Source organism: Heloderma suspectum, chromosome 10, assembly GCF_057233095.1.
Source record: "Heloderma suspectum isolate Gila_16-S chromosome 10, 16-S_ref, whole genome shotgun sequence".
NCBI lineage: Eukaryota > Metazoa > Chordata > Lepidosauria > Squamata > Helodermatidae > Heloderma > Heloderma suspectum.
This window is the reverse complement of record NC_139467.1, coordinates 20480703-20506355: the sequence shown is the minus strand read 5'-3', so window position 1 is coordinate 20506355 and position 25653 is coordinate 20480703. Positions and strand designations below refer to the sequence as shown.

Sequence of the window (25653 nt, the reverse complement as noted above, 5' to 3'; positions counted from 1 at the left end):
CCGCATTTACCCGGGCCCCGTCTGCCTCTGCTGCAATCGCCATGTTTTGAAAAACTATGGTGATCGCAATACTGCTCACATAGACTTACACACAAAATGGTGCCATGAATCTTGCATATATGGGCAATTTGTGGTGCCATTTTGCATGTAAGTGTATGTCCACAGTATTGCGATCGCCATGTTTTTTCAAAATAGGGTGATCGCGGTGGAGGCGGATGGGGCCCAGGTAAGTCATGGGTGGTTCAGCAAGTGTGTGTGTGTGTGTGTGTGTGTGTGTGTCGAGCAGGGCAGGGGCTCAGCGGGAGTGGCTCGGGGGCGTGGACTCAGGCAATCCGCCGGAATCCTGGATCGAGACAGGTGTCCACACCATCCCTAATTACAGGCATAATTTGTGGAACATTGCACTTCTGAGAAAGAGAAAAAGCTTTCTGTCACTGCTGCTGTGCGCACTCCTTGTGGTCTGCTTGCCGGTGTCGGCTTTGGCAGGAAGAGCAGGACTGATGTGCGTGGCAGCGGCAGCAGGGAGGTGGTTTCCCTCCCTCCCTGCTGCCACCATCATGTGCACCCCTCCCAATCTCCTTGCCAGTGACAGCATTGTCAGGAAGAGTGGGAGGGGTACGCATGGCGCAGTGGCAGTGAAGGAGGGAGACCTCCCTCCCTGCCACCATGGCAGCGCATGCCCTTTGTTCTCTCCTTGCTGGTGTTGGCATCAGCAGGAATGGTGGGAGGGGTGTGTGCAGTGACATTGGTGGAAAATCCACAAGCTCACCCAACTCACTGCAGGCCAAGTCAGGCCAGCTGGCAGATGCTGGACCAGAGCCCAGGGGGCCGAGCTGGTGAAAGCTCCACCCTCTGAGCACTGCGCTCCACCCTCCAAAGGGGTTCCTTCAACATCCCTACTGGAGCCAGAGGTAAAATGGTGACTTGGAGGGGTGTGTGTGGAGCAAATGCTGTACTGTACCCTATGAGCCATGCATTAGGATGAACTATGCACAGAAAACTACATCTGAGTTACTACTGGTCAGGAATTAGACTAACTGATCTATCAGTAGATCCAAGTCAACCTTCTGCTCACCCCTGCCTTAGAGACCACTTCTACACCAACAGTCCACCATGACCATTAAGACTGATCAGGAGAACCCTCATAAGCTTCCATCTCTGTGTCCAGTCAGTCTCAGTGGCTACCTCTAAACTGTGAAAGTCTCTTCCTCTAAAGACTTGCCAAAGGCTGAATCTGTGCATCTTCCAGAAATGATGTAAGACATGTTGATGAAGGAGTGACTTCTGGTGGCCAAAAGGCTGCCTGCGGACCTTCTCCAAATGTGGAGGATGTGTACAGCATGTCAAGCTGTGGGACCAACAGCATGTTCTTGTCCCCCTTTCCCATATGTACATGCAGAGAAAGTTTGAGAGGGCTCCTGTGAGCTGAGGATGGTTTAATTATTGTAATCAGTGTTTTAGCACTTAACCTGTGGCATGGATTGGAGCATAAATCAAAAGAGAAAAAGAGGAAGTCTCTTCTAACCCTCCCTCCATTTGTTATTTTTATTCCGTCCATTGTCATTTCCCCCCTCATGCTGTCCCTTCCCCCATCTCCCTTCCTGCCCCATTCCATTCCTCTCCTCCCCGTGGTTACATTAACCTGTTGCCTGTTCTTGCCAGGTGGTGTAAACCTTCCACCTTCCTGCAGTTCCATCCAGTGCCAGAAGAAAGATGCTTGCCAGATGATTAACGGCCAACCCATGTGCGTGTCTAGGTCTACTGCCACCTGCAGGGCCCAGGGCGACCCCCATTACCAGACATTTGACAAGAGGCGATACAACTTCATGGGCACCTGCACCTACACTATGGCCAAGACCTGCAGGCCAGACATGACTTTCCCAGCCTTCCACATCACAACCAAAAATGAGAACCGGGGCAGTCGGAGTGTGTCCTACATTGGATTCATGATGGTCCAGGTCTATGGTTATAACATAAGAGTGGTCAGAAAGGAGTATGGCCTAGTTAGGGTAAGAATAGTCTCATTCTTTTCTTTTAAATATGTGAGTTGCCACTTCCCAGATCATGTCTCTAGCACTCGTCAGTTATCAAGGCAAACATTGCCTACCCAGACCAATGTAGGGGTGTACGAACCCAACTCACCAGTCCTCCTGGGAGTCCGCAGGGGGGGAGGTGATCTGTTCCTCCCTCCGGAATCCTCCCTGGCTGGCTCCGCTCCGCGGCGAGTCTGCAGAGCTGCTGGCCAGGTCTGTCCACAGCTGGACTTCTGCCCGCTGCCAGTCTGTGGATGCAAGTGGCGTCCAGCGTAGCGGACACCATTTGCGTCCCTACTCTTTTTGTGATAGGCTACGTAAATCTTTACATAGCCTATCACGGCAAAGAACAGGGACACAAATGGTGTAACGGATGCTATTTGTGTTCCTGCTCTTTGCCGTGATAGGCTACGTAAAGATTTATGTAGCCTATCACGAAAAGAGCAGGGATGCAAATGGCGTCCGCTACGCCAGACACCATTTGCATCCGCAGACCAGCAGTGGACAGCTGTGGACTCAGTGGACGGACCCAGACCTGCCCGGCAGCAGGTAGGGTCCATCCGGGAGAACTTCGTGGGGTGGCGGATGGCCACGGGCTCCGGAGGGGGGGATTCTAAAGAATTTGTCCTCATTGGAGTCCAGGGCAAAATTCTCCGCCATCCCTACAATATTGTCACCTGCCTGGCGTAAATATTTACGTAGGCTAAAACGGTGAATCAAAAAGGGACGTAAATAGTGCCCGCTATGCTATTTGTGTTCCCGTTATTTTCGCCGTCTTAGTCTATGTAAATATTTACATAGACTAAGATGGCCAAAAATAAGAAATGCAAATGGCGGCTGCCGTAGCCGCCGCCATTTGCATACAAGATTTTTTTTTTACCCAACCATGATAGGCTACGTAAATCTTTCTGTAGCCTATCACGTCTTGTAAAAAACAACAAGAAAAAATGACAAGACTGCAAATGGCGGCGGTGGCAGCCAGTTGGAAGACCAGCCGCCGCTACCGCTGCCGGACCCGCCGCCGCCCGGAACATCTGCCCCACGTACGTCTTGTCCTGGGGGGGATCCGTGGGGTGGCGGGGGGGTGGCAGGCTGTTCCGCCACAGATTTCGCGGGGCCGAATGCACTGGCATTCGGCCTTACCTAGATCCGTGGCAGAATTCTCTGACATCCCTACTCACAACTTGGCCTTGAGCTGACGTGAGTAGACTTCAGGTTTGTGTCATTGCTCAGGACTGGAAACTCTCAGATACTGAAGCCCACAGTGACAGTGACTCTGAAGAGGCACCAGAACCAGTCCATGGTCCTTCTGAACTGGTGCCCACTGCCTCAGATCCTATATACTATCCATGTAACTCAGGAGGATAGTATATCCTGCACCCTGACTCTGAGGAGTGCACCTCAGACTCCTTTAATAAAAGGGAGACCCTGAGGAGCAGTCCCCAACCAGTGTCTCATCCCTCCAACCTTCACTCGCCAGGAGAAGTCAATGACAAAGGAAGGGATTGCTTCCCTTTAAAAGCCAAATACAGTACCTGAAGGGGTGGAGCTTCCAGAAGGTGTCTCCTGGCTTGACTGTGAATCCCTGCCAGTTGCTCCTACTCATTGCTGGAATAACTTGCCACTAGGGATGGGGGAGAATTCCGCCATGGACTCCAATGAGGCTGGATTCTAAAGAATCCGCCCCCCTCCTGGAGTCCATGGTGGAATGGAAGATTTACCCCCACCTCCAAGCGGAATCCTCTTCGGCTGGATCTCTGGCTCTGGATTGCCAGCAATACGGCCACCATGCCATATCGCTGGCTGAAGGGGACTGACTGCAGATGCAAATGGCATCCGGGATGCCATTTGTGGCCATGCTTTGCATTAACGTGATAGGCTACGCCACTTGTATCCGCAGTCAGTAGTCCCCTTCAGCCAGCGACACGGCATAGTGGCCGTATCGCTAGCACTTCGGAGCTGGCCGGTGGCTCCGCAGCATTGCCATGGAGCAGAGCCAGCTGGAAGAAGATTCCAGGGGGAGGAACAGATCACCTTCCTCCCCAGCACGGACCCCCCCCCACTGGCAGATAGGGGATTCATACATCCCTACTTGCCAGTACTCTAGCTCCAGGATTGCTATCCATGGTCCTGAAATTAATTCAAGTCCCAGATATGATCCAACTGCCTGTCCCATGTTTTGCCTCCTCACCGGAGCCACTGCCCAGAGCAAATGATGGAAGCCCAGGTAGATCAGGACAGCTTCTCTTTACTTGTCAAAGTCTACTAAGTGGAGTGAATAATGTCTGGTAGGGATGTTGCGAGCGTCTGTTTGGGGGCTTGAGCTCGGCAGGTTCCCACCAGTTCACCCCTTCAGATGCCAGTCCATGACTTCCTACTCTTGCCAGACTCAGTGCATGCCAACTCGGGCAAGCACAGTGGCCCCCTCTCCTTGCCCGAGCGACAATTGCAGGATGGGAAGCCTTCCCATCCTGCTGCTGAGAGTAACTGCGACCCTCTCTGCCGGTGCTTGGCAGAGAGAGGTGCAGTTGTTCTGGGCGGTAGTGGAGACAGCAGGATGGGAAGTGAGAGGGAAGCAGTGCTTCCCTCTCGCTTCCCATCCTGCTGCCAAGAGCAACTGCGCTGGCACCCAGCAGAGAGGGATGCAGTTGCTTGCGATGGCGGCAGTGACAGTGCTCGTTGGGCCCCTGTGATTGTGAACCACCAGTCAGCTCGTGTCCCAGCACGAGCTGGGCTTGGCAGTGGGCAGGGCTCTGGCGAGTGGGTCACGAGGTGGACTCATGTGAGTTCACACAACCCCCAAATCTGGGGTCAGAGTCAAGTACAAAGTGATGTTTCAGGGGGTGGAACCAATTATCTACTGAGGCCCCATGAGCCGTGCGCTGGGATAACTTCCATTTAAAAGTACTGTACATATTTATATCTGAGTAGGATTTTAGCCAAGTGCTAAATTGGCTAACACAGCTGCAAAAAGACTTTGTCAAATACTCACATTTTACTCATATTTTACACTGAGGCTGAGAGGTGTGCAATTAGTACAAGGCTGGCCATTTTACTCACTAGGGATGGGCAAACTCACCATTCCTTGCCCCGCAGACTGCTCGCTGGCCCCTCACTGGCTGTCCAACCTTGTTCTCCAAGTGCAGATAGCCCTGGGCAGTCTGCAGGCACCTAGCACACAGTGTGCGGCTGCCCGGTCCCTCACCGAGCCACCATTTTGTGTAAAAATGGCGGCGCGGCTTATTCGTAAATAACCATTTACACAAATGTCTGTTTTACGGCTGCCATTTGCATAAATGGTTATTCATTAAATGGTTATTTACTTGGAATGTTATTGATTCAGTCAATATTGTCACCATATCAAGTGTTATGAGGTCACTTCATTGGCCACGTGGATTGACTTGTAGGCCTATGTCTTCAGGATGGACCATAGCTGATTAGCAGAGCAGAAACTTTGCATGTATACCATAAGGTCCCAGGTTCAATCCCTGGCATCACCAATTAAGAGGAAGATGGGAAAGGCCTCACCTTGAGACTCTTAAGGTCATACACAATGCTGAGCTAGATAGACAAATATGTTCTGGTACAAGGCAGCTTCCTATTTTCCTGTGATCTCTCATTCTTGTGAGATGCTGCTGGGGAGAGAGGGAATGGCATGGTTGAATGCTCCCCCACTAAAAAAAAGAAAAAAGAAAAGAAAACTCCATGTCCATAGAAAATTAGCAGATCAGAATGCAGGCTAGACTAGAACAGTTGGGTGTAGATATTCCTGTCTTGCAGCAGGTGGCTGGAACAAGTGTCTTTGGGCCACTTCCCAACTCTACGATTCTAAGAGCAACGTATATACTTAGGGCAGCCTTCCCCAACTTGGTGCCCTCCAGATGTTTTGGACTTCAACTCCCATCAACCCCAGCCAGCATGACCTATGGTCAGGAATCTTGGGAGTTACCATCCAAAACATCTAGAGGTCACCAGGTTGGGGAAGACTGATTCAGGGCAACTGTGATCATAGAATAGAATAGTAGGGTTGGAAGGGGCCTATAAGACCATCGCGTCCAATCCCCTAGATACATCTCTAACAATCATATTTACTATATCAGGTGAATAATCAGCGCTCCTGCCTGCCCATCTCCCTGCATGATGGGAAATTGAGGGTCTACCAGAGTGGGACCTCTGTCTTCATTGATACTGACTTCTCACTGAGGGTCTCCTATGACTGGAACAGCCGGTTGTTGGTGAAGATCTCCAGCACCTTCTCTGAGAATGTCTGCGGCCTGTGTGGTAACTACAACGGGAACCCCGCTGATGACTTCAAGACCCCAGGTGGGTCCTTGGCCCCAAACCCTGAAGAATTTGGGAAAAGCTGGAAGGTGGACGATGGAGACAAGCTCTGCTCGAATGACTGTCATGGAGAATGCAAGAAGGTCACTGAGGATGTGCTTACTAAGTACAAAGCTGAACCATTTTGTGGCTGGATCAGCAAGAGACAGGGCGGTCCATTCAGCCAGTGCCACTCTGTTATTGATCCCAACATCTTTGTGGAAAACTGTGCCTATGACCTCTATATCTATAAAGGCCACCAAGAGATTTTGTGCCAAGCACTGAAGAGCTATGCTGATGCCTGCCAGAGTGAAGGTGTGACCATATCTGATTGGAGGACACTCACTGGCTGCTGTGAGTAGAATTAATTTTCTTATGGTACTGTTCCCCAATGTGGAGCTTGCCAGATGTTTTAGACTGCAACTCCCATCATCTCTTAATTGTGCTGCTGGGGCTGATGGGAGTTTTAGTCCAAGACACCTGTAGACCGTCATGTTAGGGAAGGCTGGCTTATGACATGATGATTGCTATGGATCATTGCCATGCATTGCAATCTTATCAAAGAGTGGGATTAAAACAACAACATGTTAATGGAGACTCAGTTCAGGTGGGTGAAAAACATAGGCTCCATGCCCCCTATTGAACTGCTAACTCCAGTTCAGCCTTGTTGCATTATCACAAAAAATAACATTGAACCACTTGTTCAGATGGCTTAAAAAAAAAAAAAAAGGCTAGAAAAAATCATGGCAAGTAGTTCTGTCTATGGCTATTGGCAGTGATGGCTAAATGGAACATCCACGTTCAGTGGCAGTACATCTCAGACGTAGAGGACAAAAATAAGAGGTTCCCATCTTCAACCCTTGCTCGCCAGTTTTCGGTGGGTGTTTGGCTTGCCAGAATGTTGGAGTAGATGGACCTTGGCTTGATACAGCAAGCCATGTTCTCATCTCAGGGGGAAAAAAGAGGGAAAGCAAGTGTTCAGTCTGGCCTGGGCAGGATAACAAGTCACAGGGTTAAGACACAAAAAGATATGAGTTCACTTTTAGGAGATAATGTTCCTAAGCATAAGAGCATTCCAGCAACAAAGCAGGCTGCCTTGGGAAGCTGTGGAATTTCCTTCTTTAGAGTTTTCAGGAAAACATTGGACAGGTATGTCGGAGTTTCCAACAGGTGTAGGGTATCATGTGCCTGGTAGGTAGGGATGTACGAAAGTCACTTACCTTTTTGAAAGGTGACATTCGCGGTGGGGGGGAGGCGCTCCGTCCCTCCCCCCGAAATTCTGGCTGGGGGGGAGGTGCTCCGTCCCTCCCCCCTAAAATTCTGGCTGGGGTGGAGGTGCTCTGTCCCTCCCCCCTGAAATTCTGCCCGGGGGGGGAGGCGCTCCGTCCCCCCCCAGTCCTGGCCAGCCGGCTCTGCAAATAGCGGTGGCTGTAGCCGCCGCTGTTTGCATCCCTGCAGTCAGCAGTGATAGGCTACGTAAATGTTTACATAGCCTATCACGGCTGATTTTTAAAAAAACAACAAACTGCACATACGCAAATGGTGGTGCCCACGGGTGCCACCATTTGCGTTCCTTAGTTTGGCACGTCTTAGTCTACGTAAACATTTACGTAGACTAAGACGGGAAAAATAAGGGGAACGCAAATAGTGTAAACGCTACGCTATTTGCGTTCCCCTTATTTTTGCCGTCTTAGTCTACGTAAATGTTTACGTAGACTAGACGTGCCAAAATAAGGAACGCAAATGGCGGCGCCCGTGGGCACCGCCATTTGCGTACGTGTGTTTTGTTTTGTTTTTTACTCAGCCATGATAGGCTACGTAAACATTTTTTAAAAAATCTAGCTGTGATAGGCTACGTAAATCTTTACGTAGCCTATCACGTTTTTTGGTTTTTTTTTTACTGGAAATGGAGGCGGCGGCGGCAGCCGGTCGGAAGACCAGCCGCCACCGCCGCCGAACCACCACTGAACCGCCACTGGAGCCGCTGCTGCCAGGAAGATTTGCCCAAGGTAAGTCCCGTCCAGGGGGGGGGGCAGATCGTTCCGCCACCGATTTCGGGGGCTGAATGCGCTGGCATTCGGCCTCCCTGAAATTCGTGGCGAAATTCTCTGACATCTCTACTGGTAGGAAAAAGTAGAGGCCTCTTTGAGTGTCTTCCAGCAATGACTGTATAGTAGGGATGGGCAACCTGTGGCCATAGATAGCACTGCAGGAAATTGGCCAGTGCAGCCCTCTTCGGAATCCCATGCGGCCCTCTTTGGAATCCCATGCGGCCCTCTTTGGAATCCCATGCGGCCCTCTTTGGAATCCCATGCGGCCCTCTTCCGAATCCCATGTGGCCCTCTTCCTAATTTCAGAAGCCCTCAGCAAGTGATCACTTCAGGATTCTGGAAAGAGTGATGTGTCCCTCCCCCAGCAGGCTACTGCTGGAAAGGGAGAAGGAGAGGGTGGTGGTAGACAGAAGAGTTTGTCAGAAAGAGGGAGAGGGAAGAGGATGGTAGAAAAAGAGAAATGAGTGGCCCTGCCCACTTCTGGCTCTAGCCCTGCCCACTGCTGGCATGTGGCTCCAGACCAATTATCCCTGAGGGAATCCAGCCCTTTGTATCAATAATGGGTCTCTAGTTTAGAAATGGGGAGAACAGAGCCACTCTCAGGGATTTGCATCATTGGGCAGCTGCCAAGGCTCACATCCCAGCAGGAGGCCAACTGCCAATCACTGGAGCCTCCTGGCTCTGCTCCCCCTCTTCCTTGCTGTTGTTGCTTGTTCACCTCCTCTCTTCAAGTGTAAGAGAAGTAAGGAAAAGGAGCAGTAATCTCCACACACCTTGTCCACTCTACCTAGAAGATGGTGTGGATGCAGCCCATTGGTTGACACAATGAATGGTCAGTGTCGACGGTGGTGGTGGTGAGAAGGAGGGTCCAGCCAGGGATGGAGGTCAACTGAGAGCATCCTCCCAAACGGCCTCCTAAAATTCAACTTTCCATTTCAAGAAATTGCTGGAAAGTTGTCTTCCCCTCCTCTGGGGTTACAGCTAGGGATGTTGTGGGAGTCTGAGAAGGGGGTGGAGTCTGACAGATTTCCCCCCGTTTGGCCTCCTGGACCCCGTTCACTGAGCTGCCACCACTTACCAGGTCCAACTGGTAGCTGCCCGTCCCCTTAGAGAGCCCCCATTTTGCATAAAAATGGCAGCTCTGGGTTTTTTGGATATGTAATGTTACATAAATGGCAGCCATAAAGGGGCCATTTACGCAACATTACAGGCATGAATGGTCCATTTACGCCTGTAATATTGTGTAGATGGCCCCTTTATGACCGCAATCAACACAACATTAGTTTTCTGGAAAGACCCGAGAAGCCATCTTGTGTAACAATGGCGACTTGGGGAAGAAATGGGCAGCCCCACAGCGCTTGCTGGTCACTCAACGAGCCGTCTAGGGGCTCCCGCAATGCGACGAGTGGGCGTGGGCAGTGGTGGCATCTCAGTGACTGACCAGCGTCCCCAGATGGAGGTGAATCTGTCCATCCTGAGTTTCAAGGGTAGGCATGGTCGGGCAGCTGCAGAGGGCCAAAGCCCAGTAGGGGCCCACTAACAAAAGCCCCCTGGAGTAACTCCTGCTCATCATCATTGGCACACCCTTGTTTGCCTGCATCTTGCTCTGACTCAAATACTGGTGGTGGTGAGAAGGAGGAGGAGCAGATGCCACGGCCTTCTTGCTCCCTGGTTCTCTGCCTGCCAAGCAAGCAGGTGGTAGCAATGATGAGATAGAGGATGGGGAGCAAGAGTAGCTGGTGACCATGATAGTGAGAAGGTCGACTCCCTGAGGGAGGGGGCCATTCAGGGTGTCTTACCCATGGGCCCACAAGAACCTGGAGCCAGCACTTTGTGGAGGAAACCCCCTAAGAAGGAATCCTAACAACAACAACAACAACAAAGGCAAGCTATGAAGGAAAATGATGCTCTCCTTTTTTCTTTCCTTTTCCTTGAAGCTCTACCCTGCCCTGAGAACAGCCAATATAAGGTCTCTGGCTCTGCGTGTCCTGCAACTTGCAACAACCAAGCTCTTCCTACCGACTGCTCCTCTTTGGGATACGTAGAGACCTGCCAGTGTAACGAGGGCTTCGTATTGGATGCTGGGAAATGCATCCTGCAGGCTGCCTGCGGGTGCATTTTCAGAGGCCGTCTCTTCAGTCCCAGTGAGCAGTTCTGGGGGGATGGCACCTGCACGAGTCGTTGCATCTGTGACCCACAGACCAAGCAAGTGACTTGCCAGGCTGCCAGCTGCAAGGATGGGCAACAGTGCAAAGTGGAGAATGGCATACAGGACTGCTACCCAATGGGCTACGCGACATGTTCTGCCTTCGGATACTCTCATTATCATAGCTTTGATGGCCAGAGTTTTAACTTCCAGGGCACCTGTCTCTACACATTTGCTGGACTCAGCAAGAAGAACCAAGGTTTGGTCGATTTCCAGGTCTTGGTCCAGAATTCAGACCAAGGTGGTGGGTCCATGTCCCTCAACAAGCTGGTCAAGGTTCAAGTCTATGGCCTGGAGATATCTGTCAGCTGGGCTTATCGGGGAAGAGTCATGGTGAGTCACATTGGACTTGCTCCTGGGAGTGATGCCATTAAAAGCCCCACTCGTCCAGTTTGGTGCTGTGCTGAAAATTTCTCCCACATTTCCCCCCCTGACCATTCTCATTCCATTTCATAGAAGAGAAATTGCTTTTGAAAAGAAATTCAAAGGAGGGAAAATTTTGCAGAAATTCTCATGGGCTGGGTTTGGGGTTCTTGTGCTTACTTTACTTGTGAGGTGGCTGAAGAGTGTGCAGGAGTGTCCTGTCTGTCATTGAACAGTCATCTCTGTGGCAGCCTTTAGCCTCCTCAGCTTCCCAAGCTTCAAGTAAAGCTATCATGAGGAAGATATCATGAGGCACTTCCTCCCTTGGGGCTTTTTCAGTTCAGAAAGTGCAGGTGGCCTGGGAGGCTGCAGGGGAATGGAAAGGTGCGTGTTTTCTCTCTCTATTACACATAATACCCCAGCCACCTCGCAGTGATTAGGGAAGCTCAAAAATATTATAAAAAGAAATTCAAAGTTCTGCCTCAAAAAAGTGGAAGCCTCAACACAGTTGATGCTGTTGCCACCTGCAGAAGCAGTGGAATAAACTAAAAAACCCTAGGAAAAAAGAAAGGACCTGTGCTACAACCCCTGCCAATAGGGAGCCCCATCTGTGAGGAACTGTTGGAGAATTTCTTCTCTCCTAGGAGAAATTCAGTGAAATTGAATTTCTCTGCCCACAAATAGGCTGGAGATTTTTGAGAGGCCATTTGTGCACAGCTCTAATGCGAACAACTCTCCGTGCTTCAAAATGTTTTCTGTAGCATGTAAAACAGGGGTGTTGAACCTCTTTCAACTCGAGGGACATATTCCATTTTGGAGAAGCTCTCAGGGGCCATGCTCCAGTGGTGGACGGGACCAAAGGCAAAAGTGGTGGGGTCAAAAATACCACCATATTTTAGCTGAAAGCTCTTACTGACAGCAGCTAAACCTTAGGAGAGGCATTTCAGCCTTTTAGAACGGGGAAAAACTGCACAAAAGTCAGGAAAGTACTAAATGATCAGTGGTTAGGGGCAGGGGAAGGGCCAACTGGGAAATCCCTGGAGGACTGGATTGGGACCACAGGTGGTCTGGAGTTTGGTCCCAGGGCCTGGGAATCCGCACCCCTGATATAAATGGAAATGGCTTCTGAGATGCTTACACACACAGCACCTTTTCAGCAGAGTCTTCCTTCTAAAGAATCGTGCATGGGATGGAGTAATGTGAGATGCTCATGTGCATAGCTTTTCCAGAAGTTTTCCTTCTGAAGGACCATGCATGGGATGGAGTGATGGGCAGCTGGTTGATGTCATACCATGATCAGCCAATGGTAGTATTGGAGGGCCATGTTGCAAAGGGGTTCAAGGATAGCAAGCCAGTCTTCATCCCTCCATTAAGGCCTTCTGGTTCCCTATGGCCAGAGCCTCCATTCCCTCTGCCCACTCCACTTGCCTCTGCTTTGGCAATGGGGGGTGGTGGAATCAGCTGGTGAATGGGAAAAATCTAGGCCTGAGAGGCCCTCCCAGTCAGAGTAGATCCCACTTCGGCAGATGAAGCAGCGGTCTGAATCAGCCTTGTATGCTTGTAACTCTTGGTTTGGTTGAATGCATTGATCATTACTGCACAGATGCTTCCAGCAAGGAACAAGCTAGACCAGTGAGGTCCTCCTCTGGATAGCCTTGCAGTTTGACGTTCAGTGGGAGTCTATCAGGGGAATGGCCTTTTAGGTGATGGTGCTATCTTTGTGGAATACCTTCCCTAGCTTTGGCATTGTGTAGGGATGTCAGAGAATTCCACCCGGATTTTAAATGGGCTCAAATTCTGACAAATCTGGTCTGCGGAATCCTCCTCAGAATGGGGTGGCCAGGTCGACCCGGACCGGAGCTCACGCGGACCCAATTTTTTTTCTCCGCCAAAGGGTGGATTTTTCAAAAATAATTACAGAAATAAAAACGTAAATTGGAAATGGAGGAAGAAAGACTGCGAGCGGCTTTACCCTTTTTACAAGGCATTTTCCGGAGGCTTTCTTTCTCTGGGGCTGAGTTGTCCACGGAAATCCTTCATCTTTTCTGTTTATTGTCTGTGGAGGTCAGGTGAGGTGAGGTCAGGTGAGGTGAGGTCAGGACAGCTCCGGTGAGGTGAGGTGACTGGAAGTTACGTGGGGGAATCCCTGCAAAGGGCTTTACTCTTATGGAGACTGAGGGTGCACGGAAAGAATTTTTGGGCAGGAATTATGAAGGTATTTATGTAAGTTCCAGAGCCGAAAAAAACCGGGAGGGGAAATCTGGGGCAGGCGGATGGTGGAATGGGGCGGCCCTCAGCTCTGCAGCATCCTCATGGAGTGGAACCACTCTGTGAGGATTCCGGGGGGGACGAACATATCGCCTCCCCACCCCCTGCAGATTCCCACAGGAACGGGTGGTGGGGAATCCGTACATCCCTAGCATTGTGTGCCATCAGGAGCCAGGTGAAAAGTTCACTCTCTTGGAAGGTATTTGGTTTGAACTGAAGTTGTTTGGGGGCATTTACTGTGAAATTCTTTTTTTGCTGTTCTTTTCTGGGTATTGTCAGTCATACTGTGCCCATTGCTGTTATGTTGTTGTTGTTGTTGTTGTTGTTGTTTTGTCTTCTTTTCTTTTACATTCTGTGTGTGTGTTGTAACTGATGATTTTTTAAAATTCATTTTAGTTTGTTACCAAGCCTTGAGTTTATTTACAAAGAAAGGCGGGATCTATTTTTTAAAAAATATCTATATCTCTATATTATATTTATATCTATATGATCTAAATCAGTGGGGGAGAGAGTAAAGCTCTCAAGCAAATTCTCCCATAATAAGCTTTAAAATACTGAATTTGGCAAGTAGATCTCCAAAAACACCCCTTTAAAACGTACTAACAAGTGTTATAACTCAGTTCCACACATGTCCATTGCAAAGCAGACCGGCATTTTAGTCCTTTGGTTTTTAAAACTGCATTAAAAAACTGTTGCTGGCTTTAGTCCTGATTCTGGGTTAAACTTAAGGTTTTCATACTATGTTTTACTATATTATTGCATTTTATAATTTCATGTTTTCTTTTGTGAAGTGCCCAAAGAGCTTCTGCTATTGAGTGGTATGAGAAAGGTAATAAATAAAATAAGTAAATAAATAAGCTCTGTTGAGTTCAGTGGGGCTTATGCCCCAATTAAGTATATAAGCATACAGGAGCAATCCTGTATATATTTACCAGGAAACATGTCCCATTCAACTTTGTGGGGCTTAATTCAGTAGACAAGCACAGGATTGTGCAGCTATAAAGGGGGGGGGGAAATGAAGTCAAGTTTCAAAAGCAAAACTGGAAATGTGGTTTTAAAAAATCACCTTCAAAATGTTCATTTTGGCAATGTTCATAGCCATATAGGGTTGTCCATTTGGCCCTTTTTGGGCTTGTCAGATTTCTGTGGTACCCCCACTTGGCTTACGTTTGCAAGCTGAGCCATGGGTTTTTCCGGAAATCCATGAACTTTTTTGTTTTTGTGTTTTAAATGCATAAATAGACATTTGCAAAAATCGCAACTGCAATTTCTGTAATTTGTGCAAATTTCAGCCACAATTTGTGCAAGTTACGCAAATTGCAGCTGCAATTTGCGCAAATGCCTTTATGCATTTTTTAAAAAATACGGAAAATCTGCCAGGTGGCCCGATGGCTGTGGACCAAGTTTGGTCTTCTGGCAAAAGATGGAATGGAGTCCAAGGGGCTGAGTCAACAAAAGCTCATTAAGTTTCACCTTCCAACCAGATTCCTCGGACATCCCTATAGCCCTATAACCAGATTGCAGGCTGGAGGGTTCCTACTCACTCCTTCCACTCTTCTCCCAGGTGAATGGCTTGCTGACCAACCTGCCCTACAGGATGAACCTTGACCAGATCCTCATCTACCGAAAGGGCTGGAATACTGTGATCCAAACCGACTTCGGCCTCACTGTTACCTTTGACTGGCAAAGCCATGTCACGGTCACTGTACCCACAACCTACAAAGGGGCTCTTGGTGGTCTCTGCGGCAACTTCAATGGAGACAAACGAGATGACTTGACAACTGGGGACTCAGTGTCAGCCTCAAATCCTACCGCCTTGGCCCAGCGGTGGAAAGTGACAGAGTCCCCGGGATGTGGAGAACTGAACCCAAAGGTGTGCCCAGACTTGGAAAGTGCTGCCCGGCGTCAACGAGGCAGCAGCATAGAATGTGGGCTCCTCGTGCACAAGAATGGCCCATTCAGGGAGTGCCATGGCAAAATCGACCCAGAGCTGTTCTTCATGGACTGTGTATATGACTACTGTGCATACAATGGCCAGCAAGCTGTGTTGGGCCACGTCGTTGCTGCATATGCTGCAGCCTGCCAAGCCATGTGGGTGACCATATATACCTGGAGAGACCATGTACTTTGGAGTAAGTATGATTCCACCTTGCTCTGTCTTCTGTTGGGGAGAAGCCTAGGTAGAGACATGGATGTATAAGGATTTCCTTTCAGTCTGCACTCCTTCAGATGCAAACATGAGCTGGGAGAGCGTGTTCTCTGATATCTCACAAATCGCCATACTTTCATTCCTGCTTGAATGAATATATATATGTATGTATGTATGTATGTATGTGTATGTGTATAGTGGGGTGGGGGAAGTGCAGATTTTTGGAGCATTTAAAAAGAAAAGCAATTATTTTTACCATGTCAAATGTTTTGGCTGAATGGGAAAAGTGCACAACAACAACAAACAGTGTGCAAGTGAACAGGGGAAATGAAGTGAGACAAGTTTCAGATTGGTGTTTAGAGAATCTCTTGCCCATCTGTAGGTAGAGCTACCAAGGCCATCAAGTGTTTTCAAAGGGGGTTTAAAAAGATTTGTCTCACATACAATGTTGCATGCATGTAGAGAGGAGCTTATAATGTACACCTTGATATTATTATTATTATTATTATTATTATTATTATTAATTACCACCTTAGTTGCCTTGCTCTTAAAAAAGACCAAGGCAACTTACAACAAAATCATTGAAATGCTAAAAAAGGCTAAGCATAATTTCCATTAAAATACCAAAACATAATAAAACAGCTAAAACATCAGTACAGACCTTAACCAAGGCCACTACTGCAACCCCTCCCCCCCCAATCGTATGCCTTCAAATGCCCGGGAATAGAGGAGAGTCTTGACCTGGTGCTGAAAAGATGACAATGTTGGTGCCTGATGGGACTCACTGGAGAGAGTTTTCCACAATCAGGGGGCTGCCACTGAAAAGGCCCTTTCCCTTTCTGCCATCCCCCAAACCTCCCCCAGGGGAGGCACTCTGAGGAGGGTCTGAGATTTTGATCTCAGTGTATGGGTAGGTTCAGTAGCATCTTTGATGGCAATTTGGTGGTTTCTCTGGGGAGGGTTCATAGGTTGGTGGTAGAGAACATGTTTCGCATGTAGAAAGGCCCAGGTTCAAAGCCTGGCATAGTTAAAAGGATCTCAGGTTATGGGAAACAGATCTGCAATCTATAAGGCTTTTGCACTTGGGAAGCAATTCTGAGAGTTAAAAATGAAAATCCTTTCTAACACCGTGCACAAATGTCCTCTTAAATTCTTCACCCTGTTTGTAGGCAGAAACATTCAGGGGATCATTTCGGTGATTTTTTTCCAGTGGGAGGAGCTATTCCTTATGGTAGAGCTCACCATGAGTACTGCTTCTTTCTTCGTTTTTTCCCCTATGGGTTGTGTGTGTGTGTGTGTGTGTGGGGGGGTGCCTCTGCAATTGTGTTGGCAGCCAGGTTACTATTGATTTTGTATCCTCTGCAATGCCTTGGATCAAGCATCATCCCAGGGCATTCTGGGAGGGGAAATGGCTGCCAACACATACAACGTGGTGAAGAATATTTGGAGAAAATTCTGCAAAGCAGCTGTCTTATTCTACAGGAGGCAGGTAAGGATGTCAGAGAATTTCGCCATGAATCTCGTGGAGGCCGAATGCCAGCGCATTCAGCCCCCCGAAATCGGTGGTGGAACGGTCTGCCCCCCCGCCCCCCCCCCCGGGACCGGACTTACCTTCGGCGAATCTTCCTGGCGGCAGCGGCGGCACGGCGGTGGTGCGGTGGCGGCAGCAGCGGCAGTGGCCAGTCTTCTGACCGGCTGCCACCGCCGCCATTTCCAGTAAAACAACAACAACAACAACAACAAAATGATAGGCTTTGTAAAGATTTACGTAGCCTATCACAGCTAGATTTTTAAAAAACACCATGATAGGCTACGTAAATGTTTACGTAGCCTATCACGGCTGATTTAAAAGAAAAAAAAACCACGTGTATGCAAATGGCGGCGCCCATGGGCGCCGCCATTTGCGTTCCTTATTTTGGCACATCTTAGTCTACGTAAACATTTACGTAGACTAAGACGGTGAAAATAAGGGGAATGCAAATAGCTATTTGCGTTCCCCTTATTTTCTCCGTCTTAGTCTACGTAAATGTTTACGTAGACTAAGAGGTGCCAAAATAAGGAACGCAAATGGCGGCGCCCATGGGCGCTGCCATTTGCGTATGTGCATTTTTTTCCCTTTTAAATCAGCCGTGATAGGCTACGTAAACATTTACGTAGCCTATTGCAGCTGACTGCAGGGACACAAATGGCGGCTATGGCCACCGCCATTTGCGGAGCCAGCCGGCCAGGACTCGGAGGGGGGAGGGATGGAGAGCCTTCCCTCTGGCAAGAATTTCAGGGGGGAGGGACGGAGCGCCTCCCCCCCACCGTGAATGTCACCCTTCGAAAAGGTAAGTGACTTTCATACATCCCTAGAGGCAGGGAGGATAGAAAAAAAATCTCACACATTTCTCAGAAAAATGTCTTCTGAATGGTAGTTTAACTTAGTAGTTTCTCAAGTTTTAATTTTCAAAAGTTGGAGATATATATAAACAAGGACTAGCAATGTGGTACCCATGGACACCCCCCACCCCCCGGCACCTTTCTTGAGTCCACCAAGATGTTCTAACCTTCCCACTATGATGATGATGATATATTTTCTTACTAGAGGCTGGGATTGCTGTCAAATAGGTTTCTGTTGGTGCTGAAAACAATGGATTCAAAGGAGATGTTTAGTGTTTTGGGGCTCAGAGCCCATCTCCACCTTCTGCACAGTCATTTGAGCAAGTTACTTGTCCTTTGCCATGCCTCCCATGGCAGCCATTTTGTGGTGGTGCCCAGGACAGTTTAGCAAATTGCCAGATGTGCCCCAAAAGGTTGCCTGTCCCTGATCTAAACCAAGGAAGCAGATGAAGCAACATGTGAATGATGGGAATTTTCTTTCCTTCCCTTTCCAGAGCCAGTCTGTCTCCAAAACAGTCACTATGAACTCTGTGCCGGGAGCTGCCAACAGACATGCAGCAGTCTCTACTCGCCTGAGTCGCCTCTGCTTTGCTCAGCGCACTGCACAGAAGGGTGCACCTGTGATGAAGGCTTTGTGCTCAGCGGTGACCACTGCGTCCCCATGGAGCAGTGTGGCTGCATGTACCAGGGACAGTACTACTTGGCTGGGCAAACCTTCCACCCAACCAGCAAGTGCAATGTGGAGTGTCTGTGCCAGGTTGGCGGAGCCGTGGCCTGCAAGGAATTCTCCTGTGGCCCCAACAAGGCATGCCGGGTAGTGGATGGCACCCGGAAATGCCAGCCGATGGGTTCGGCCACTTGCACTGCCTATGGTGATCCCCATTACATCTCTTTTGATGGCGTCTCCTTTGACTTCCAAGGCACCTGCACCTACATTCTTGCTGAGGCTGCCATCACAGACAAGAGGAACCTGGATCCTTTTACTGTCCTGCAGAAAAACAAGCCCTGGAATGGTAGAAAAGTCTCGGTCACCACAATGGTGTCTGTGGAGGCCTACGGCATCACATTGACCATGCTGCAGAACAAAAAGGGAATGGTCAAGGTGGGTATCTTCATGTTTTCAAGGCTATCTGTTTACTGTATTGTCATCCCACTTGGCTCCAAGATGCTCAGGGCAACATTCATGGTTCTCCCTCTACCCCTCCTATTTATCCTCACAACATTTATCCTCACAACAAGGTAGACTGGGCAGAGAAATGGTGTCTGGCCCAAGGTCTCTCAGCAAACTTCATGGCTCAGTGGGGATTTGAATCCAGGTCTCCAAGACTTGCTCGAAGTCTGACACCCTAACCACTATGCCACACTACTTCCCACTACATGATTCATGCATAGGGAGCCAGCCCTCACTCTCTCCCATTTTTTCTCTCTTCCCCCCTTGTCTTAGGGATGTCTGAGAATTTCATTTCTGCTCACAAAGCATGCAAGCATACCCTGTTCGAATCTCCAAAGGCAAGAGCGAGCACATGTCTGCTGCAAATATTCCCGATTCCCAGTTTAATTTGCACAAATTTCCTAACTTGTGCAAATTTCCTCAGTAGGCAGAAACCGCCCCACTTTAGTCTATGGAGGCTATTTGTACAACTTAGGGGCAGTTTCTGCAAATTTGGGGGGATTTACACAGATCTCCCATTCAGTTGCTGCTTGATTTGTGAAAATATCCCCTTCATGCAAAGTGATCAGCAATCGCAAATGGGAATCAGGCGCGAGATGAGCGGCAAGATGACATTACCTTCCTGCACCGCTGTCTAGATGTGTTGACTCATGAGCTGGGCACAGGTTCAGCCATTCTCAAGGTGGCCCTCTATATGCAGATCCATTGAAAATGTCAACTTGATTGACCTCAGTATGTTAAGAATGGTTGTGCGATCTGGACTTATGACTATGGTAGAGACAGGGACCAAAGATCATTGAGGCCAGTTTTGTGACTGTCAAGGATAATGGCCTGCTTTCCGCCATAAGATCAGGTCAGGCTGTCAAGTCGGATATAACCACCTGAAATCATTTGTAATCTAGAGGCTCCTCGGCCCTTTGCCCAAGGCCAGATGCAGTCCCTGCTAACTAGAAAGTGCCAACAACTGGATTTGGTGGGGAGTTCCAGCCTCTTGGAGGCAAGGGCGGGCTGCCCAAGGACTTAGCCAGTGATTGGCTGAAGCAAAATCTGCCCTAGGTTGCCAGGGCTGGGCTTTATTTATTTATTTATTTATTTATTTATTATTAAATTTATTAATCGCCCATCTGGCTGGTCACCCAGCCACTCTGGGAGATGTACAACATACAATAAAACAGTTTAAAACAATACAATTCTACAATAAAAACATTTTCTAAAATACCCTAACCCACCCCAAATGCCTGCCTGAACAACCACGTTTTTAATGCATGACGGAAGCTCATTAAAGAGGGGGCATGACGGAGTTCCCTAGGGAGGGAGTTCCACAGAGTGGCGGCCACCACAGAAAAGGCCCTCTCCCTCGTCCCCACCAGTCTAGCTGTCCTGGCTGATGGGACAGAGAGAAGGCCATCCGAGGCTGATCTTGTTAAGCGGCCTGTCTGGTGCTGCTGGAGGCGCTCCTTAAGATAGGCTGGGCCGCAACCATATAGGGTTTTAAAGGTCAAAACCAACACCTTGAATTTGGCCCAGAAAACAACTGGTAACCAGTGCAACTCCTTCAGCACTGGAGTGATGTGATCTCAAAGGCGGCTGCCTTTAATCAGGCGAGCCACCATGTTCTGTACCAGCTGCAGCTTCCGAACCATCTTCAAGGGTAACCCCACGTAGAGCGCATTACAGTAGTCTAAACGAGAGGAGACCAGGGCATGTACTACCGATGGGAGCAGATGGTCGGGAAGGAAGGGGCGCAGCCGCCGTATCAGATGGAGTTGATACAGCGCTGTCCAGCTCACGGCTGACACCTGAGCCTCCATGGACAGCTGGGAGTCCAAAATGACCCCCAGGCTGCAGACCTGGTCTTTCAAGGGTAGCCGTACCCCATTCAACACCAGGTCAACATCCCCTAGCCTCCTCTTGTCTCCCACCAAAAGTATCTTGGTCTTGTCAGGGTTCAGCTTCAGCTTATTCCTCCCCATCCAGCCACTCACCGTCTCCAGACATTTGGACAAGGATTCTACGGCCAACCTTGGTGAAGATTTGAACGAGAGGTAGAGCTGCGTGTCATCCACATATTGATGACACTGCACCCCAAACCTCCTGATGATAGCCCCCAGCAGCTTCACATTAGGGGTGCATGAAAGTCACTTACCTGGTCTCACAGCTTTTCGCGGTGGGGGGGAGGCACTTCGCTGCTCTCCCCCCGAAATTCAGGCCGGGGAGGAGGCGCCTCGCCTTGCCCGACCACGAACTAAAAAGTAAAAAAAAACACAAAACGCCCCTGTGATAGGCTACGTGACGATTAACGTAGCCTATCACGGCTAGATCTGCAAAGTCAGCCGTGATAGGCTACGTAAGTTATCACGTAGCCTATCACGGGTGACTTAAAAAAAAAAAGCGCGTACGCAAATGGCGGCCCCCATAGGGAGCCACCATTCGCGTTCCTTATTTGGTCGCTGTAGTCTACGTAAATCTTTACGTAGACTACGGCAAAAATAAGGGCAACGCAAATAGCGTTGCCCTTATTTTCGCCATTGTCTACGTAATCTTTACGTAGACTACAGCGACCAAATAAGGAACGTGAATGGTGGCTCCCTATGGGGGCCGCCATTAGCCGTACGAGCTTTTTTTTTTTTTTAAAGTCACCCATGATAGGCTACGTGACGATTTATGTAGCCTATCACGGCTGACTTTGCAAATCTAGCCATGATAGGCTACGTTAATCGTCACGTAGCCTATCACGGGGGTGGTTTTTTTTTTTTAGTTTTATTGGAATGGCGGCGGCGGCAGCCAGTCGAAAGATCGGCTGCCGCCCCCACCCCTGACGAAGACCTGACGAACCGCTGCCGGGACCCGCCGCCGGGAGGGACATTCGGGAAAGGTAAGTCCCATCCCGGGGGGGGGGGTGCGGGGGGGGTACGGAGAATTTTTCCCCGAAACTTGTTCGGGGGCGAACACGTTGGCGCTCGGCCCCCCGAAGTTTCAGGGAGAAATTCTCCGCCAACCCTACTTCACATAGATGTTAAATAGCATCGGGGAGAGGATGGAACCCTGTGGCACCCCACAAGTAAGTGGCCACGGGTCCGAAACCTCCTCTCCCTGTGCTACCCTCTGGTACCTGCTGGAGAGGAAGGACCGGAACCACCGCAATACGGTGTCTCCAATGCCCAACCCCTCCAGGCGGTCCAGGAGGATACCGTGGTCAACGGTATCAAAAGCCGCTGAGAGGTCGAGGAGAACAAGGAAGGAGCATTCACCCCTATCCAGAGCCCTCCTCATATCATCCACCAAGGCGACCAAGGCCATTTCTGTCCCATGCCCAAGTCTGAAGCCTGACTGAAATGGGTCTAGATAATCAGTTTCTTCCAAGTGTGCCTTCAACTACACCGCCACCACCCACTCAATCACCTTGCCCCAAAATGGCAGATTTGAGACTGGGCGAAAGTTGTTCAGAACTTGAGGATCCAAGGAGGGCTTCTTTAAGAGTGGTCTTATCACTGCCTCCTTGAGGGCTGATGGCATCACTCCCTCCTCAAGGGAGGCGTTCACCACTGCCCTGATCCCCTCACCCAGTCTCTCTCTGCAGCCCATAATGAACCAAGATGGGCAAGGATCAAGTAAGCAGGTGGTCGGCTGTACAGATGAAAGCACCTTGTCCACTTCATCAGGAGGAAGAAGCTGGAACCGATCCCACAAAACCGGTTTTCCACAGGCCGCCTCCTGCTCACTAACTGTATGCACAGCGTGCAGAGTAACACACCTAATCTGATCAATTTTATCTGCAAAGTGCCTTGCCAAAGCCTCACAGGAGGCCTTAGAATGCTCCAGTGATTCCGGAGCCACAGGACCAACCAGGCTCCGGACCACTTGGAACAGCCTCCTGGGACAGCACTCTGCAGACGCGATGGAGGCAGCATAATATTCCTTTTTTGCTGCCTTCACCGCCACATGATAGGCTGAAGATACAGCTCTAGCCGGTGTCTGATCGTCTTTGGAGCGAGACTTCCACCACCGGCGCTCTAGCCGTCTCACCTCCTGTTTCAGAGCTTGTAACCGCGGATTGAACCATGGTGCAGTCCGAGCCCTGTTCAGGGGGAGAGGGCGTTTCGGAGCCACCTGATCTAATGCCCCAGTGATTGCGGCATTCCAGCCACCCACCAGGGTCTCGACAAAGTGGCCGTTGGCGTGCCCCAGAGAATCCCCAAGCGCGTTCAGGAATCCATTTGGATCCATAAGACGCCTGGGGCGGACCATTTTAATGGGTCCTCCACCCCTGAGGAGGGCTTGTGGAACCGAGAAGTCCAACATCACCAGATAGTGATCTGACCATGACAAGGGGGTGGTGGATATACCCCCGACTTCCAGATCACTCCCTGCTTCTCCAGAAACAAACACAAGGTCTAGTGCATGACCGGCTACATGGGTGGGCCCAGTTAGAATATGGTGCAGCTCCCAGGAGGCCATGGTCTCCATGAAGTCCCAAGGTGCTCCTGTGAGGATGGCCTCTGAATGTACATTGAAGTCCCCCAACAGCAATAAGTTAGGGGACTGTACATGCACATCAGAGACCACCTCAAGCACCTCGGTCAGGGAGTCAGTCATGCAGCGCGGTGGATGGTACACGAGCAGAATCCTCAGACTGCCCTTCGGGCCCAACCTCCAGTACATGCACTCAGTAAGGATGGTGGAGAATTTCTCCCCGAAACTTCGGGGGGCCAAGCACCAATGTGTTCGGCCCCCTGAAGAAGTTTTGGGGAGAAATTCTCCGCCCCCCCGCCCCCCGCACCCCCCCCCGGGAAGGGACTTACTTTTCCCGAATGTCCCTCCCTGCGGCGGGTCCGGCCGGCGGTTCGTCAGGTCTTCCTCAGGGACGGGAGCAGCAGCCGGTCTTTCGACCGGCTGCCGCCGCTGCCATTCCAATAAAAGAAAAAAAAATGCCCCCGTGATAGGCTACGTGACGATTAACGTAGCCTATCACGGCTAGATTTGCAAAGTCAGCCGTGATAGGCTACGTCAATCGTCACGTAGCCTATGACGGGTGACTTAAAAAAAAAAAAAAAAAGCGCATACGGCTAATGGCGGCCCCCATAGGGAGCCGCCATTCCCGTTCCTTATTTGGTCGCTGTAGTCTATGTAAAGATTACGTAGACTACGGCGAAAATAAGGGCAACGCTATTTGCGTTGCCCTTATTTTCGCCGTAGTCTACGTAAAGATTTATGTAGACTACAGCGACCAAATAAGGAACGGGAATGGCGGCTCCCTATGGGGGCAGCCATTATCCGTACACGCTTTTTTTTTTTTTTAAGTCACCCGTCATAGGCTACGTGACGATTTACGTAGCCTATCACGGCTGACTTTGCAAATCTAGCCGTGATAGGCTACGTTAATCGTCACGTAGCCTATCCAAGGATGGCGGAGAATTTCTCCCCGAAACTTCGGGGGGCCGAGCGCCAACGTGTTCGGCCCCCCGAACAAATTTCGGGGAGAAATCCTCCGAACCCCCCTGCCCCCGCACCCCCCCCGGGACGGGACTTACCTTCGCCGAATGTCCCTCCCGGCGGCGGGTCCGGCTGGCGGTTCGGCGGGTGTTCAAGCGGGGCGGGAGCAGCAGCCGGTCTTTTGACCGGCTGCCGCCGCCGCCATTGCAATAAAAGAAAAAAAAAACGCCCCCCTATAGGCTACGTGACGATTAACGTAGCCTATCACGGCTAGATTTGCAAAGTCAGCCGTGATAGGCTACATCAATCGTCACGTAGCCTATCACGGGTGACTTTAAAAGAAAAAAAAAAGCACGTACGGATAATGGCGGCCCCCATAGGGAGTTGCCATTCGCGTTCCTTATTTGGTCGCTGTAGTCTACGTAAATCTTTACGTAGACTACAGTGACCAAATAAGGAATGCGAATGGCGTCTCCCTATGGGGGCCGCCATTAGCGTACTGGTTTTTTTTTTTTTAAAGTCACCCGTGATAGGCTACGTGACGATTGTCGTAGCCTATCACGGCTGACTTTGCAGATCTAGCCGTGATCGGCTACGTTAATCGTCACGTAGCCTATCAGGGGGCGTTTTTTTTTTAAAAAAAAACCTTTCAAGTTCGCGGCCAGGCGAGGCGGGAAGCCTCCCCCCCCGGCCTGATTTTCGGCCGGGCGAGGCGGGAAGCCTCCCCCCTGGCCTGAATTTCGGCCGGGGCGAGGCGGGAGCCTCCCCCCCCTGGCCTGAACTTCGCGGGGGGTACAGCGAAGCGCCTCCCCCCCACCGCGAACATCCTTCGAGGACAGGTAAGGGACTTTCGTCCACCCCTAAGCCTATCACAGGGGTGTTTTTTTTTTCTTTTATTGGAATGGCGGCGGCGGCAGCCGGTCGAAAGACCGGCTGCTGCTCCCGCCCCGGACGAAGACCCGCCGAACCGCCGGCTGGACCCGCCGCTGGGAGGGACATTCGGCAAAGGTAAGTCCCGTCCTGGGAGGGTGTGGGGGGCGGGGGGGGGTGCAGAGAATTTCTCCCCGAAACTTGTTCGGGGGGCCGAACATGTTTTCGCTCGGCCCCCCGAAGTTTCGGGGAGAAATTCTACGCCATCCCTAGATAGGCTACGTGACGATTTATGTAACCTATCATGGCTGACTTTGCAGATCTAGCCATGATAGGCTACGTGACGATTAACGTAGCCTATCACGGGGGCGTTTTTTTTTTTTTAACTTTTTAGTTCGCGGCCAGGC

The 25653-nt window shown here is 50.1% G+C and overlaps 1 protein-coding gene across 1 annotated transcript in view; it reads left to right on the top strand.

The window, feature by feature from the left end:
- The first annotated feature begins 215 nt into the window (after window positions 1-215).
- LOC146337920 (IgGFc-binding protein-like) overlaps window positions 216-25653 on the top strand; it is a 60723-nt gene continuing 35285 nt past the window's right edge. Inside the window, exons 1-7 of the mRNA XM_084816339.1 lie at window positions 216-226; window positions 880-911; window positions 1663-2009; window positions 6134-6707; window positions 10342-10943; window positions 14806-15373; window positions 18267-18874. Of these exons, the coding sequence (XP_084672465.1) occupies window positions 216-226; window positions 880-911; window positions 1663-2009; window positions 6134-6707; window positions 10342-10943; window positions 14806-15373; window positions 18267-18874 (2742 nt within the window). The remainder of the gene's footprint in view (window positions 227-879; window positions 912-1662; window positions 2010-6133; window positions 6708-10341; window positions 10944-14805; window positions 15374-18266; window positions 18875-25653) is intronic.